Source organism: Oreochromis aureus, linkage group 13, assembly GCF_013358895.1.
Source record: "Oreochromis aureus strain Israel breed Guangdong linkage group 13, ZZ_aureus, whole genome shotgun sequence".
Lineage (NCBI taxonomy): Eukaryota > Metazoa > Chordata > Actinopteri > Cichliformes > Cichlidae > Oreochromis > Oreochromis aureus.
In genome coordinates this window covers 18,138,287-18,156,243 of record NC_052954.1, presented here as the reverse complement: position 1 = coordinate 18,156,243, position 17,957 = coordinate 18,138,287, and the positions used below count along the sequence as shown (strand labels likewise).

General features: G+C 40.3%; 2 protein-coding genes across 6 annotated transcripts; one reads left to right on the top strand and one right to left on the bottom strand.

Moving 5' to 3' along the window:
* Positions 1–3,574: 3,574 nt before the first annotated feature.
* ftr14l (finTRIM family, member 14-like) lies at positions 3,575–8,020 on the bottom strand. The gene is made up of 7 exons (XM_031735178.2): positions 7,119–8,020; positions 6,927–7,022; positions 6,568–6,801; positions 6,275–6,434; positions 6,049–6,165; positions 4,198–4,334; positions 3,575–4,076 (listed from the first exon to the last, which is right to left on the bottom strand). The coding sequence occupies exons 1-7, from the start codon at positions 7,515–7,517 to the stop codon at positions 3,693–3,695; spliced, it is 1,527 nt and encodes a 508-aa protein (XP_031591038.1). The 5' UTR covers positions 7,518–8,020; the 3' UTR covers positions 3,575–3,692.
* A 2,283-nt stretch (positions 8,021–10,303) lies between these two features.
* Positions 10,304–17,105, top strand: si:ch211-198a12.6 (uncharacterized protein LOC563253 homolog). Of its 5 annotated transcripts, none has more exons than XM_031735170.2 (3): positions 10,304–10,506; positions 13,219–13,317; positions 13,476–17,105. In XM_031735170.2, exon 3 carries the CDS (start codon positions 13,597–13,599, stop codon positions 15,250–15,252), a length of 1,656 nt encoding a protein of 551 aa, XP_031591030.2. In that variant the 5' UTR covers positions 10,304–10,506; positions 13,219–13,317; positions 13,476–13,596; the 3' UTR covers positions 15,253–17,105. The 5 variants fall into 5 exon arrangements, with proteins under 5 accessions (XP_031591030.2, XP_039477668.1, XP_031591031.2 ...); XM_039621734.1 differs by lacking the exon at positions 10,304–10,506 and adding an exon at positions 10,642–10,823; XM_031735171.2 differs by lacking the exon at positions 10,304–10,506 and adding an exon at positions 10,975–11,190.
* The last annotated feature ends 852 nt before the right edge of the window (positions 17,106–17,957 follow it).

The window sequence follows — 17,957 nt, the reverse complement described above, 5'->3', positions numbered from 1 at the left end:
AGACTTTGTGGACTGGTGCCAGCTGAACTACCTCCAGATCAATGCCAGTAAAACCAAGGAGCTGGTGGTAGACTTCCGCAGGCACAAGCATCCTCCACTGCAACCACTGAACATCCAAGGTATGGACATTGAGGCTGTGGACAGCTACAGGTACCTTGGTGTTCATCTGAACAACAAACTGGACTGGACTCATAACTCAGACGCCCTCTACAGGAAAGGGCAGAGCAGGCTGTACCTGCTGCGGAGACTCAGGTCGTTTGGGTGGAGGGCCCACTCCTGAGACCTTCTATGACTCTGTGGTGGCCTCAGCCATCTTCTATGGTGTGGTCTGCTGGGGAGGCAGCATCTCTGCTGGGGACAGGAAGAGACTGAACAGGCTGATCCGAAGGGCCAGCTCTGTTCTGGGATGCCCTCTGGACCCAGTGGAGGTGGTGAGTGACAGGAGAATGGTGGCTAAGCTGTCATCACTGCTGGACAACATCTCCCACCCCATGCATGAGACTGTGACAGCACTGAGCAGCTCCTTCAGTGGGAGACTGCGGCACCCACAGTGTGGGACGGAGAGATTTCATAGGTCTTTCCTCCCCACTGCTGTCAGACTCCACAATAAAGACTTTTGCAGCTGATCAAACACACAAACCCACACATGTGCAATAAGACTGCTATATGTGCAATTCTTGTGCAATTCTTCTTCTGACGAAGTTGTATTTTTGTATTTTCCTACTCAGCTGTATATAGTATTTGTATTTCTATTTTATTCTATTGTATATATTATTCTATTCTATTTTATTCTATTGTATATAGTATTTTATTTTATTTTATTGTATTTTATTGCATTCCAGTGTTTTCTCATTTCTGCTACACAACTTTGCACTTTTGCTGTAACAAAACAAATTTCCCACCTGTGAGACTAATAAAGGTCATCTTATCTTATCTTACAAAAGATAGACACATGGAATTTATCAGGGCCAAAAAACATATCAAAGCTCCGTTAAAAACGGCAGACAAATCCTTTTTACACCGTCTCCACGTATCTTTCCATCTAAAGCAGTAATCATGTAATATATTCATATAATGTGATATTATAGTTTAGATTGCAAAACTGCACCACTATAATGTCTATGACACGGAATAGGAGAATCAGTGCCCTGAATGTTTTATCTGTTTTCTGATCATTCACTGGAGCTTTCGGGACTTATATGACCACGTGGAATAGATGGCTGGTGACAATTTATCACAGCCAGTGGTTTAATCAGAGGTGTACAACACATGAGCAACATGTGAGAGAATGGATAGGACCAGCAGGAATGTAACATTTACTCATATTCTTTACTAAGGTTTAATGTACTTGTACTATTTATTTTTGTCTGTATGTATATTTTTTGTATTCTCATACTATGTTACTTTTCTATTCAGCTATATTTTAAATGCACTATAGTATTTATTTTAAAGCTTTAGCTACTTATTATTTTGAAGATTAATTGCATTATTTTAGATCAAGCCACAGAGCAATATCAGTGATATTGGCATTCTTTGCAACAGCAAAAACATATACACATAAATAATAATAAATTAATACGATCTGATAATATTATGTGTAGGCTTATTTAAAGTGTCTGAGTATGTTTACTTAAGGTACCTAAATATATTTTGATTGTTCAGCCTTTTCAGTGTTAAGCTATGTAAGGTAGGAGAAGTTAAGTTTATAAGTTTTAAATTAGTTAAAAATCTAAATACTTTCTTCCACTTATCCACAAATAATTGTCCAACAGAAGATTATATTTAAATTATTGGTCAGCTCCACCTTTCACATAATAAATCTGTAATAGGACACAATTTTCATAAACCTGAAATTATGTTTTCGACGTCACTTTTCTATTTCTGATATATTTGTGTTTTTTTATTAAGTGTTCTGGTTTTTCTGCTATATTCTTGATTCCCCTGTGGCCCCCATTTAAAAAATTCTGGAAACAGGGGTTCAGCTGGGGATGAACAACTCAGAACAATGCCTGGTACCTTCAGTTAACGAGCAATTAAATCTGATTGGCACATTAATGCATATTGCTGTCAAATGAGTTCCTTTTGATTGTGCTACTTCCAGTGATGCTTCCTCAGTAAAAAGAAAATAATGTCACCCCACGGTCCATTTACTACACCTTTCAGCACAACTTTTGTTTTTTTTTTTCTCATCCCTTTGATGGCTTCAATGTGCAAATGTGAGCATATTCAGCATCTAGTTCACGTTACAGAAGAAGACCAACCATAAATGGAGTAATTTGTTTTTGCAGGTAATTTCAAAGTTCAACAAACAACAGCACATACACAACTCGTATCTAAGCAGTGTTTCACAAAATGTATCTAATAGCTAATGTACGGTTGCTTTATTTCCCAGGGCGAGAAAAAACATCAGTGTGCAACGCAGAGGTGGTGAAAAATGTAAGAAAGAGAGGACAGGAGAGGAAGATGAGAGTAATGCTTATAAAGCACCTTTCGCAGATATGTGCTCAAAAAGCGTTTTACACAAATTAGAGTAAAATAAATAAGAAAATGAAATGCTGTAAAAAATAATTCAAAACAAAGTTAACATAAAGAATAAATTAAAATAAGAAAAATTAGATGGTAGGGACTGTTCAGCAAGTGCAGTTTTATAAACTGGAAATTTAAATCTTACATTAATGTCCAAATTTATTTTTAATCAGAGTTCTTCAGTCAGATGTTGGATCAATACATGATGTGTTAAGTTACATCAAGTAAAACAGAAAACACAGTAGCAACACAGCCTCTACATTAAGAAAAATCTACTGCAGCTCACAAAAGAAATTAATATGTGACTTGTTTTTAAGTAATTCACATCCCCACATTGCACTGCAACACCTGATTTAACTACAAAACTCAACTTAGCCCCTGGTTTTAGCATATAGACGGTCACATGTTTACCTACATTTTTATACCAAGCATACCATGAATGACTTAATTTATACTAAAGTTATTATACATTAGAAAAAATCCAACTGGGTAGGAACTTTATTCCATTTTGGCTGCTTTCTATATGAAATGTCTCTGTTATCAGCTGATTAGATGACCCATCAATTCCTCGTTATTGCTGATGAAATTCAAAGGCGTTTAATAAGTAGCCAGTATTAGTTAAAATAGTTAGTATCAGTCAATATCACATGGTGTTATTATATTACATTTTTTTAGTCAATTAATTGAACAAGAAGAAAAACCTGTTGAATCCAAGTTGTTGAAGGAGTAATGTATTAATACACTGATTAACATCAGCCCTTACAACAACAGCAACGTCATTCCCAGTAATGTGAGTCACTTTCCATTTATTGTGTTTTTAATAAGATTACAGAAAATGACAAATTAATCAGTAGCAATATTTTTAAAAAATGTATTTTACAGACATGTGCAACATGTCAGTGATGTAAATATATAATACATTAACATAATAAAGAGAAAGAAAGAAAACGTGACAAAGCATCCTGAATCATTTAATGTTTTTTCTACTTATTAATGGCACCCGTTATATCTTAATTTCCCTTAAAAGAGCAACCTGTAACCAAAACACTCATAAAAAGACTTATCATGAAAAAAGTTAAATAAAAAAGATAAAACAAGCAAAAACAACTCAAACACCACGTGCTAGATGTCACAGATTTAAGGAGAATGTAAGTCTGAAGCATATCTTACAGTCTTATAGTCGTACCAAAGCCCCACACGCTGAATGCAGGGTAGAGTGGCTCTTTAAATGTGGTCTGGATCTTGTGCAAAAGACGCATGCCATCAGAGACACTGTAAAACGCCAGTGTTCCTGCTGCATGGTCCAGGTAAACGCCAATACGAGAAGATACCGGAGCTGTGAGGTCTGTGCTTTTGTTGTTGTGCACAAAAGAGAATTTGGAGTCAGAGCAGTACAGACTCCAGGACTTGTCGTTCCAGCCCAAGCTGCATTCGTTGGCATTCCCTTTACGACGGATTCCTCTGTAGGTAACAGCCACATCTATCTCTGTTCCCTTCCAGTCCACCTCCCAGTAACAACGACTCCCAATCACACTATCCCTGCACAACACCTGGAAGAGAAGGGATGAAATGAAAGCTTAAAAGGCATGATTTCACAAACTATAGAAATGACTTTTTTCCCTAATAATTTGATCAACTCTCTCTTTCATCCTGTTTAACGTGAAACCTCACCTGCTGCCAGTGGTCAAATCGGTCAGGGTGGTCAGGGTAGTTCTTGGGTTCATTCTTCATTGTGGCAGCTCTGTTACCCTCAGACAAGTGAAGGTTGGGGTGGACAGTGTTGACATCCAGAATCAGCTGACCAGCATCTGAACACAGCAGAAAAACAAGTCAAAAACTCTACTCTGCAAAGAAAAAATACTTGATGAACTGGAACACTCTTCTCTTCTCTAGGCCCAAGCAAAGTGGAAAACTATCAACAGATCTGATTGTCAAAATAAAACGTTTTTCTTGGAAATCATGGATGCATCTTGTAGACTTAAATGGGTCGTTTTTTACCACCTCACACTTCAAAATCCAGCATCCGACATAGTATGAGAGTAGTAGTGTGCATGGCATGGGTGACCTGCACATTTGTAAATCCATGCTAGAGGACATAAACAACATCTATAGACAAATGTGCTGATATCTACAGTGTCTACGCAGGGAAGGCTTTCTTTATATCATTAAACTGCTGAGCAACTGAAGCATGAATGGGAAAACATTTCATTCTCAAAAGTAATTGTCTTCACTTAGCAAATGCTTAAAGAGTGCTAACAAAAGTGTAGGTGATGTGGACAGTAGTAAATATTTCCCTATCCTATCTAAAAATGTGTCAAACAGTATTCTCAAATTGAACATTTGATATGTTTATGTTATTTCTGGAAACTATTTAGATTTAAGTGATTAGTAAGTGATTGGTATTCTGTGCTTCTAGCTGATTTCTGACAATGAGGAGACAGCCTACAGTGTTAATGTGGATGAGTGATGTATAGACAATAACCTGAAGCTCCGTTGAAGAAGAAGATCATCAAAGAGAACAAAAGAAATAAAATATCTCCAAAACCACATAAAAGGGCAGAAAATGTGAAGTTCCCCAAAGTCACTGTTTTAAAACGGCTAACTAAAGAGGACCATGGAGAGTGTCCTCACCAGCTGTCCCACCCTGTGCAGCTACCTGAACAGAGCTCCCAATCCCGGATAACATCTATGCTAGCTATCTGACAAAGAGGGCAAGCAGTATTTTCAAAGTTGTTCCACACCCTTGACACTCCCTGTGGATAGTTCAGGACAATACATCATCACAGTAACTGACTGAGGAACAGCTTTTTTCCCTGGACTCCATCTTACTCCTCCTTGCCACGTCAAAGCACAGTTTCAAAGACCTATAAGTGGTGACACACACACACATAGCACTACACACACCAGTTCATCAGGTCTGTAACATATGTTGATATACCGGCCTTTGTCCTCAGATACTGTTAGAGCATGAAAACTTCAAAACCTTGTGCTCCTGCTATACTTTAGAAATATTATGATTTTTAGCTCATATATAGAAATTTTCACTACATATAATCTAATTATTCTTTCCTATTTTTCATATATTTACATCTATTGTTTGTTATATCTCTATGAGAGATATAACAAACAAATTTCTATTGTGCCTGAGTATGGTAACAATTGTGATTATACCTTTAAAAAAGGTTTCTAGCTCCCATGAATCAGCTCATTCAAAGGTTTTTATAGGTGCCATAAAAGCAGGAACACCTGTATTTGCTTAAGCAACTTTGCTTCCTTATGTTTCGCCAAACCAGTTCTGCCAGCAGCATACCTCCCACTGCAAGTTTCGGTCATTTCACACACAGAGCTGCATATCCATTACTATGCATGAAACAGTAACTGGAGCTATTTAACATTAGATAATAATACAAAATGTGCTTCCCATGACAATATGTAAGTAGGATTTTCTGTAAATGCAATGCTGGTGCTGAAGGTTTAAAGACAGGCTGAAGGAAGGTTACAAAAATGGATCCGGTAACTCACATCTCAAGAAATCATCTCTTGTTCTTGGTTCATCTCTTATCTTTGGTTCCTCCCTCAGTAAGGATTCTCTTCTTGATTTTCGTTCTTCATTTTCTTCTGTGATGTGCACTTCCTTCACTGTGAAGGCAGATTAAAAATACACATACACAACAGCAGATTAAGAAACAACAGAAAAAAGCACATATTATCTGTGCTATCTGAGATGAAGAAAGGTAAGTCTGTTCACCTGCTCCTGAGATTTTGCTAATTTCAACTTTGCTGACTTCTTCCACTTGTAATTTCAGTGCAGAGATGGCTCTCTTGGTAGCATCAAAGGAGTAATAGGGTGCGACGGTGATTTTGTTGAGATCTTCATATCCCGAGGGGCCTGACAGGGACTGCCAACTCTGGTAAAAAAAAAAAAAAAAGAAAGAAAGAAGAAGACACATGAGACATAATAGCCTAGACAGTGAATATTTTCACTCTTTTCTCCAAAGACCCCTGACTTTATGTTATCTTGGTTGGGGTCGCCAGCCTCACCTGTAGGAAATGTATGTGATCATCAGTGTGTGAAAGCTTCTCCAGGTCATTGTGCTTCTTCTTCAGCAGAGTAATCTCCTCTTCTAAACGATCCAGCAGTATTTCGGCCTGGGTCACGGTGGTCCTTTCGTGGGTGCGGATCATTTCCTTGACTTCGTTGTACTTTCTCTCGATGGAAAGCAGAAGCTCCGTGAAGATACGCTCATTTTCCTCTAAGACTGTTTGAGCAGAATGCTGGTGAGATACAAAGGAGAGGAAGTTTGTCAGAACACGATTTAAAAACGGTTACTTTTAAAATTAATATTTTATTTATTATAGCTAGATTAGTGTGACTTACACGAGGCAACTTTCTGACTTACTTTAAGTGATTCGACAGCCTGTCGGAGGTCTTGCCACTTTTTAACCCTCTGATCAATCCTTTGTTGAGATTTGTGCAGCGTAACACTAAGTTGTTTCTATAGCGGGAAAGACAAGAAAGAAGCCATCACTAGTCATTAGTGGATTGTCGGTAACTTATTTGCTGTGTTCACACTGTTGCTTTCGCCACTTACTTGTTTCTCAGTCCTCTCAGTGCCAGCCGGGACGATGTCATGGTGTTTGTGTTCATCCATCATGCACAAAACACACACCGATGTCTCATCAGTGCGACAGAAAGCCTCCAGCAGCTTGTCATGCTGTGCGCAGAGCTTCTCTCTCATCTGACCCGTAGCTTTGACCAGCTTGTGCTTCATCAGGGTAGGGTAGTCGTAGTGAGACTGGACGTGAGTCTCGCAGTAGGATGCCAGGCACACCAAGCAGGACTTCTCAGCCTTCTGCTTCTTTGTTGTGCAGAAGTCGCACAGGACGTCCCCGCTCCTGGCCAGGGTCCTGGCTTGGCTTCGACTGTTGGGTCGACGAGATTTATCCAAGCTGGTGTATCTGTCCAAATCCAGGCTCCCGCTGTGTGACATTTTCTTACCAGGAGATTAAAAATATATTTAGAAAAAAAAAAGCAATCCACAGGTGATTAAGTTCAGCGGCTGTGTGAAGTTTTTAGGAAATCTGATGAGATGAGCAGCTAAAGAAAAGACTTGATTGAAAGTAAGCAGGGCAAGGAATCTACGAGGAGCTCCTGAAGTTGATCGCTACACTGAAACTGCGTGACAAAAGCTGTGAGTAACAGAATGTCTGCTATGTAATACGCTCTCTTTGTAAAACCAGTATTCCTAGTTGGACTTTAAATAATCAAACAATGGGTGGTGCCTGAAATAAAGACAAGTGAGACAGAGAAAAGGAAATTAAAAAAAAGGAGTACTTACTGATGAACTTAATAACTAAATGTCATAATTAAATTTCAGAATGTCACAAGTGTCATAATTACTAGCTAGACTGTTGAGGAATTCATTTGTTATGGTTGTGTTTTATAGACCTCTATATGTAACCATACTTAATGCCACTTTCACTAACAGGACATTCATCAACAATGTGAAGGGGAAAACAGCATCATCTTGTGGGATTGCTTCTTTACTACACCAGATCTACATAGCTTACACCTTTAAAGACGTGTGCATTGTGAAAATATAATAGAAGCATCTAGACTGCTGTGCCAGTAGTTGATAATTCCCTCCAAAGCTGATGGATTTACATTGAAAAAAAGACTAGTGTCATACAAAAAAAAAATAAACAAAAAGCCATTTTTATTTTCTCAGCCTTCCATTTGTCATCTTTCTGCATTTTTTGAGTGACAGGCACAAAGTGTAGTCTCACATCTCCTACAGTTTGCAGGAAGGTGTTCGCTTTGATATTTTCCACGCAGAATGTTGTGCTGATATTCAGGCTAAATTTGCCTAACAACTCCCCCACGCCACCCATCATCTTTTCACTGTGACAAACTAATTCGGTATTTTTCAAGCAAATATTTGTAAATGTAGAAGTCAGCAAATTTAACATTCAAATAAGAATTATAATCGTTTAGGAATATGGTTGGCAATAACAGTTGTAATCAGTGACAGAATACATACAATCATTTCTATGCAAAAGGCCAAAAGGGGTCATTGGTGACTATTATATTATACAATTCACAGATGACTTAAAGAACCTTGCTGACCTGATGATGATGTTTATATTATATTAACCTTTTAAACTTTTCCATTTCACTTTCGTTTGTTTTGTTTGTTTGTTTGTTTGTTTGTTTTTAGTCTCTGATTGATTTTCTAATGAATTATTATTTTCAGACATTTTTATGGGGAAAGGATTTTGTCCTGACTCATCTCTGTAAATTGGGCTTTTTTCTTTGTCACTTTATGCATCAAATATCTGCCTGAAGTTTTGCTACTTTATGTCTGTTGCAATGATTGGCTGCAAAACATTACAATGTAATGTTATAAAACCCAGAATAAAGTAATAATAATTTACTCATTTGGTTTAAAAAACATACATGAGGACTCATCAGCTGTATGCCTTTGTAATTACTGCAGCTCTACACAACACCCGTATTGAAAATTAGTGCCACCACAGTTCTTCTCCATTCCTCAGACATCATCTTATTCTCCAATACTGTGCAAAACAGTCTGGTTAAAAAGTCCACTACCCTCTCTGCTATACACCTCCATACCTCCACAGGTATGTCATCTGGACCAACTGCCTTTAGACTCTTCTGTCTCTTCATAGCTGCCCACCATTCCTCCTTACTAATACTCTTAACTTTCTTATTCACTATGTATTATGTCCTGATTATGTTTTTGAGTGAATATGATCACCTACAAAGAAGCTATTACAGCCCTAACTGGTAGACCCAGTATTATGAGCAGATATCGTCCAGGCACAGATGTATCTGTATTTGCTTGTTTTCAGTCCAACACCTGCCTTCATTTTGGGCTGTATATTGGTTGACTGGCATAGCAGCATTCAATCAGCGCTATATTTTCAGTGTAGCAGTAGCCTGTTTCTTATTAGTTTGCAGTGGTTCTTCTGACCTTGTGAGTTATGTGTCCCTTGCTTGTGCCCTGAGGGAATTTTGGATCATTGAGGATCTACTCTGGGGACCTTTACTGGATACATGCCTTGCCCAGGATTTGGTCTCCAGCCTGTTGTTCCAGAGACTGTAATTTTGCCACTACACTATCCACATAATGCAGTTACAAAGCAGGGACCAGGAACTGAAGGAACAACTGAAGCAGATGTGGACTTTATGGAAGGAGCTGGAAACTGGAAAAGGGGCTCCAGCAGATTCCAGCATCTGTCCAAAGGAGTGCAGTGCTAGGAACAGCTAATATACTCCATAAAACTCTCAGGCCAATGGTAATGGCCCTGAGCTTGAGGACCACGCAAATACAGCTTTATATATTCCATTTTATTGTTTTATTTTGGCTTTTTAAAAAAAAATAAAATAATTAAATTTATATTTATTGCACATGTTTGTTTATTTTTGCCATGTTAGAATATTTTTGCCACATTATATTTTATTTTATTGATCTTTATTGTCATAGCCTGTCTTTTGTGTGTGTGTGTGTGTGGGGGGATAAGAAAAACATAGTGAAGCAGGAACAATAGCCGGTGAACTGATATAAACCTCATATTCAACTTTGTTACAATACAGTAAAATAACGTCACAGCCACTGTTATGGATAAACACTACAAACTAGAAACGGTAATGGAAATCTCCAGGCTTGTGTCTGTGGTGCATTGTCGACTCCCAGCCTGTAGGGGGTGATTGTGGTTTCCGTGCTGCGTTGAAAGGACAATGGTTGCTTTCGGTAAAGTGCGTCGGTTGTCCAACGTTGGCGCCAGATGAGCTGTGGCGCCAGCTACACACACAGGCATAGAGAAAGAGAGAGAGAAAGGGAGAGAGAGAGAGGAAGATACTGAGCAGTCTACCCAGACTTACTACATACAGCTTGCAACGCTTCTCTCTTTTTTTAAATTCTCTTTTCAGCAGTCACAAAGTAAGCGGTCAGAAAGGTGGGTGCGGGCCTGCAAGAATTTACACGTTTAAACAGCCGTGATCCTTTATTCCTAATGATGTGTTATATCGTTTAAATTCAGCATACTCTGGCATCAATAGCAGCTGCAAAGAGGCATAGAGGGTCGTTTGTATTCAGCTTAATATATCATCGTAGTTTTTATCGTTATGTTAGACAGCAGTGTCTCTTGTGCGCCTCGGGTTCTGAACTTTGAGATGGAAAAATACAGGCCCGGGCTGGCACTGCTTGTGACATTATGTGCTGCTAGAACAGCAGAGAAGCACAGCAACACACTGGTATAAAAGACTATTTCAGGTTCGAGTCCTATCCAGGCTATTTTTGATTGCTGTTTGCGATTGCTGCAGGATCAACTCAACTGTATTTCTTGAATTTGCTTGCAGTTTGTCTTTGCATGCGAATCCACACTTAAACATGGTCGGATGGGCGGTTTAGTAAAGCTTCCGCTCCAGTGTTTTACTATCTACAGGCTATAGAACTAAACTGGAGTGCAGGCTCTAACTGTGTTAGCAGACTGGATTAGCTGGGGGTTAGCTTGGCATCGTGGCTATCTAGCCAGCACGCTAATAATGTCTCGGCTGGATAGCTGCTAACATCAGCAAGGCCGCCATTGGAGTCGTGTGTGCGGTTTGTCGACTGCTGCCGCAGTGAAGGAGTGCTTCGGGTTTGTAGCCAAGAGTCATCGTGTCCTTTCAAGTAGCGATTAAACGGCTTTTCTTGGTTGTTTTTGTCCGTATAATTCATTTCAAGCTGCATATGGTTGCGGATTTGTGTGTTTCGAGAAGTTCTTGTGTGCGTAAAAGACGTCCTTTCCCGGGCTTTTCGCACACCGTTTCTGGCTTTCATGGTTAGCCATCTTTGTTTCAGCTAGCCCACTCCTGACTGGAAATTGCGGTGTGGCGCTTAGCGTGCTAGCCAACTCGTCGTCAGCGTTCGTGTTGTGCGATAACGTTACTAGCGCTCAAATTATGATTTATGGTTGTCTCTGTGGTTTCCTGTGCACGCTTGGTTAATCTTTGTGAGCATAGCGCTTTCGAGATCGCTCTAATTTTAATGTTTAGAATGGCGGAAGCTAGCGCAGCTACCATTAGCTAGCGGCAGCCATCTTAGGCGAGTGTGTAATCTTGGCTAGCCTGGAAGTGCTGGTGTGGCACAACAAGATGGCCTGTTAATACTCGCACAAGGAGAATTTCCGCGTCGGTCGTTGTCATAAATTGCACTTGAGCGCATAATTCGGTGCTGGTTTGGTGTAAGTATTTCGCTGTTTACGGACTTCTGACTACAATTACTCGGGTGAGGTTTTCCGTGAAGCTAGTTAGCTGGCTAAATCGTGAACACATTAGCAGCTAACACAATGCTGTTTTATCGTTAACCAGTCCCCCATCGACCATAGCCAGCTAACTAGCGGCTATAGGGGCTATTTGTAGCTTATTTGGAAGGCTAGCAACCAGCAGTTAAATGTTTAATAACAAAACTTTGCTGTTTAGATGCCCCGTTCTTATTTCGAGATGTATTCAGTAATGACTAATAATGAACTGCGCAGATAAGCGACTCGTGTAGGGCCAGCCAAGTTTTTTGCTTGCGGATTAAGATAGAATTGCGAGTCTGATTATGATGTTCAGTTTGATTTTAACATTTGTTAGCTGATGAAGTCTGCGCTAGCTTGGCTAGCAAGTAATTGTTGGCAAAGCTTTCTAAGTAGTATTTAAAATTAACTGGTAAAGTGAGATGAGGAGTGCAGACATGAAAACATTCTAATACTCCTGTCCCACGACTTTATTCATGCACAGTTTCTGAGCATAATGCTACAGATTGAGCCGTTTTAAAACCTATTACCATAGGCCAGTGGTTGTATAGTACAGTATACAAATACATTTAAATCCAATAGTGGCCCCTCTTGTCTTGCTGATCATCTGTTAAACAAACGAGCCACAATCGTTTGTTTGTGCTGCTTTTTTGTGTTTGTGGAGGTCATGACTGTATATCCTGGACATACACAGTGATCTTTACCTTGAGACTAGGTGGCAAAATTGTGTTCACCAGGATTTGCTTTTGCTTACCTTGTCTAACTAGATTAAACCTGACTGTTGGCTTGAAAACTGTCTTATTTAATTTATAATTTGGAGAGGCTGTCTATGTCTGATTCAGTATTAAATCTTTTCTTTGTATGGCTTTGAGTCCTGCCAATGATGGATCCATCAATTTTCTTCCACTTATCCTATGTAAACTGTACAACTGTAACAGAAAACATGTTTTTGTAGAAGGAACAGAACTGAACAGTGTTCATACTTTCACACTTCCCATGTGATTGCCATGTGCTTGTAATAAGTGGATGAACTATTCACATTATTCTTGTTTTATTTGTTAGATCTGAGGTCAAAGTGTACACGTCTTGCTCAACAATTAATACTTGTTGAGCAAGTATTAATTGTTGTAATTGTTGTAAGTGAGTGCTGATACTTGAATATCAGCACTCACTTATTAGTGAGTGCTGATATTCCTTTTATTCAATTATCCTGTTTTTTTTCAGAAATGACTCGACTATGTTGGCTGAAACTGGGCTAGTGCTGTGCAATTAACTGAATTTTAGTGTCAGTTACTGTTTTGGATTCCAGTTGTTGTTATTAAACTAGGTAATCGAGGTAAAATGCCATGTTTTGTTTCATAACATTGCTCTAATTTTGTCTTTCAGTCCAACTTTTGGTGCTCCCTGAAAGCCCAAAAGTTTCCAGAAAACCCACCATTTAAAGGACACCGTTTTCAAGTTCAGCAAATCCACAATCTTACCAAAGTTAGTAAACCTTGCCATAATCTGTCAGCCAGACTTAGACTCCTACTTAAAATTTCATTAGATTTATAAGTGACAGTCAAGCTAAAGTTTTTCTTTACCAAATGCTTTTGGCTGTGAACAGTTACCTAAAATAAATTGTTTATTTTCCACTCTCACAGGTCTGCTTGACAACAAGAGCACCAGCGCGGCCCAACACAAGACAAAGGTCTATCCCCCCGATTCTTAAGTAGGTCCTCATCCGGCAAGAAAACGGAGGTCGTGGGGTTGGAGTGTGTTCTCATGGCCGAGTCAGAGACTGAATGTGACACACCCGGCCTTGACACACTTGGGTCGGAGTGTGTCATAGCCCACAGCCATGTCGACCTTCACTATGGAGCAGAAACTGAGATTATGACAGAAGAAAAGCGTGGATTAGAGCTGGAAATCCACGGTTCAGACTTAAAGATCCAGGGACTGGGGACAGAGCTCGGAGCTGTAGCCTGTGTGGATGCAATTGTAGCCGAGACAGACCATGATTACATTAAAGTGGAACATGGTGACATGCACTGTTTCACAGGAGCTGAAATCAAGACGACAGGAAACGAGGCTCTGCTGGGAGAGGTGCTGCTTAAGACGGAAAGTGAACATGTGGTAAAAGTGGAGTCTGACCATGGCGGGGAGCTGACAGTGGAGTCTGAGAACGGTGTAATCATACATGAAGCCCATGGCCTGCAGTGCAATGAGTGCGGGGAAATTTTTGGCAGCATAGCTGATCTTCACCAGCACTTTGAGATCCACAAGGACCTCAACCCTTACATCTGTGTCCACTGTGGTGAGAGCTTTGCTGTAGAGGCCAGTCTCAAGCAGCATATGAAGATTCACATGAAAGAGAAGCCCTATGTCTCCCCAGGAGTTGAGATGATGGGCAAAGATGTTATTGATGCCTTCAGCCTTAAGTCTCATCAGATGATTCATTTGCCAGACAAGCCCCACAGATGCTCAGAGTGTGGTAAGAGCTTTGCAGCTGCAATCACCCTAAGGGAACACATGAAGATGCATTCAGAGGACAAACCCTACAAGTGCACTCAGTGTCGGAAGAGCTTTGTCCGCAGAAGGCATCTGAAAAAACACCAGGAGGTGCACGCGCGTGAGAAGCCATATACCTGTGGGCAGTGTGGCAAAGGCTTTGCTACATCTTCAAACCTGAAGCAGCACCAGAAGACCCACGCTGCGGTCGTGCTTGGAGAAAAACCCCACCGATGCGCACAGTGCGGGAAGTGTTTTGCTGCAGCCGCCACTCTGAGAGAGCACCAGAGGATCCACTCGGGCGAGAAGCCGTACAAATGCAACATGTGCAGGAAGAGTTTTGTCCGCAAACGCCATCTGAAGAAGCACCAGCAAGTCCATGCCGGAGGCAAGCCCTACACCTGCAGACACTGCAACAAGGGCTTTAATCACTCCTCTTCGCTCTCCCGTCACCACAAGACACACCTGCAGAATCCAGTGTTTTCTCCACCTCAGCCTGGGAAACCCATGACCTACGGCACTCCCCCAAAGCAGAGAGTGCACCAGCAGGGAGAGAAGCCCTACATGTGTCACCACTGCGATAAGGGCTTCAATCATTCCTCTTCCTTGTCGCGGCACCAAAGAGTCCACTCTGAGGGAAAGAGCTACACCTGTGCTCACTGTGGCAAAAGATTCAATCACTCCTCCTCGCTTGCTAGGCATCAGAGAGTTCACTTGGAGAACAAGCAACAGCAGCAGCAGCCACAACCACCGCAGGCACAACCGCAGCAGTACACCACCATCCCCACGGGGAAGGGATTCCCCAACAATACCTTCCCAAAGCAGCGCATCCTTACGGTTGAAAAGCCATACAGATGCTCCCAGTGTGGAAAAGGCTTTAACCATTCTTCTTCCCTCTCCAGACATCATAGGATCCACGTAGACCAGTGAGCACCCTTTTCCCACACATTCACATGTGGTCCCATGCAACGCGGCTCCCCCGCCCACAAGAAACCCTCCCTTATCCGATCCTCCATTTATGTTCTACCAATGTTCTCTTCATTGATATTACCACACGACAGGAAACGCCAGGCCCAGCTTCTATAGACAGGAGAGGTCAGGTCAGCACATGACGCTGAAATGGAGCAGCTGAGAATGGATGGACAGTAACACACAAGTCTTCAAAAGGAAGTAGCTTGGCCTGAAAGACTGTGCAACCTATAATTCAGAGCTGAACCCGGGGCTTTGTGCTCAGTTTAAAGAGGGTATAATAATAGATTGTTGAAGAAGTCTCTATTGTTTGTGATTGTGCTTCACATGCTCCAGGACCTGTTTTTGAACACTTTTAAAGAAAACAAAATGTGATTTGAAGATCTACATGATAAATTTGTTACCTGGGGGAGCGGTGGGGGAAATGTGTTTCGCCCACTGGTTGGTTTTTCAGTCATGCACCTTCAGGTGGGCAAATAAGCTTTTCAGCTGCAACTTTATCCAAGGTTACCGACACAATTGGTGAACAAGAACTGTTGTTTCAATTTAAATAGCTATTTCGTTTTCTCTCACACAACCCATGTGAAGCAAATATCAGAAATCCAATGTAAATAATATTGATTTTCTTTTATATATATGTATAGGTGACTAGTGTGATGTTCCAAAAGATTACATTTTTGATAGTAAGCTCCACTTTGTCTCCACTTTTTTTTCTTTTATGACATTTTTTTTAAGTGCTGGAGATAAAAATGTTGCAGGTGTTCAGTTGCAGCTTGTTCTTGACATTGGGCTCCACCAGACTTGAGCCATCCTGTATATTTATAAGGTTGTTATTTTGTATGTCTATGAAGAGTTAGCGTTGCTGCATAGACTGTACAGAGAGCAATACTGGCTGGCTGACACACTGCGTCTATTATGACCTGCGGTTTAGCCATAAAGAAATGCATAATAGAAAATAAAAACCTAATGGGTAGCATATTCCAACATGAGCCGTGTCCTAATTATTTACCGTGCGGTTTCCTCTGTACCCAAGCACCAAATGTACATTAAATGCAACATCACACTTTATTCCTTTGGAGACTAATTCAATTACCTGTGTATAGCATATAGGTAACTCTTACTCATGTTGATCTGCGAACTATCACAATTTGATTTAAATGGAGAGAGAAAGAAGAAGAAAAAAAGATTGTGTATACTAAAAGACTACATGAGAAAATCTCACTTTTACAAGATTTTCCGATGTCCAACGGATTGCGCTCTATTTACTGTTCTGTGTAAAATATCTTTTACAAACTGATGTATTTTTTTAGATACGGCTTGGGCTATATGAAAGGGAATGAGAGAGATACAGTTTTTATCAGAGTGAACATTTTGGTGAGCAATATTTTCTTTTTATTTCAATAACAGTTGTGCTTCAAACTGTAGCATAGGTTTCTTCCTTGTGTTAGATAGGTGCCTTATTGCATGCTATGTAGAAATGTATGCCGAGCTGTTGAGAAAAAAAAGTTAGGGGTTCCAGGAGTCTTTTGTTCTTATTCATACTAACTTTACCCTACATTTTAATTTGATGTCACTGATACCTATTGCTTTCTTTTCTTTTTTCTTTTTTTGCCTTTGTGTATATTACCATGTGTTTACACTGTTACTACCATATTGTCTATTTTTTTTGCCCCTTCATTTTTGTCAATGGCCTCACTGTAGAGAGAAAACATGTAAAAGATCCATATAGACTTCTCTTAAGGGCAAATCCTGTAACACCTCTTCCCAATTTTTGAGTGGCACATATATGGATAAATAAAGGTTGTTGACTACCTTGTGGTGTTCAGTCAATGGAGTACAGAGATTTATGACAAAGTCCATTATTTTCTAGATGGATACCGTATTGCTGACATAATAACATAATGGGTGGGTTAATGTGTTGGCATGTTTACCTCAAGACAAGGTTGAGGTTGCATTTCCACAGTGTCTCCACATGGTGTCACTCTTTCACCTTGAAACATCTTCAAGAACAGGGAGATTCCGGCTGTGAAGCAGGTCCTGGTCTTCAGTTTAACATCTGTTTAAATAGTAGTTTTATCCTTCCTGCAGCTGAACATTTTTAACTGAAACCTCACCTAAACTGGTTTGGCCTGCAAGGCTAGGAACAGCCCTTTTAAAGCTATACAAAGAAAGCTTTTGGGAATTTCCTGTGACCTGTAAAAACATCCACGTAATGTCTCCCACACTCACCACTACACTGGTTTATATTCATTCACAGCTGCAGGGTGACTTGAGTCTGCTGAGGCAGACGTTCAAGGCTGAGGACCCATTGTCACGTAACCCTCAGAAATACTAAGGTTATGCAGACACATGGATATTTGCACTGGGGTGGCTGTGGTTCAAGAGGAAGAGTAGGTTATCTGCTGTTATGAAGGTTGGTGGTTTGATCGCCGGCTCCTCCAACCTGCAGGTTGAACCATCCTTGAACAAGATAGTGAACCCCCAAAATGTACTTGCATCTTAAAACCCAACAACACTTTTTAATTTAATTATTCACAAAATAAATTAGAACCTGTCTGTTTTAAGCAATATCTACCAATTTAATAAAAGCGGAGCTGCTCAGTACCATTGCCTGACAGCAAGAAGATCCCAGGGTTTGAATCCTGGGGTATTTCTGTATGAAGTTT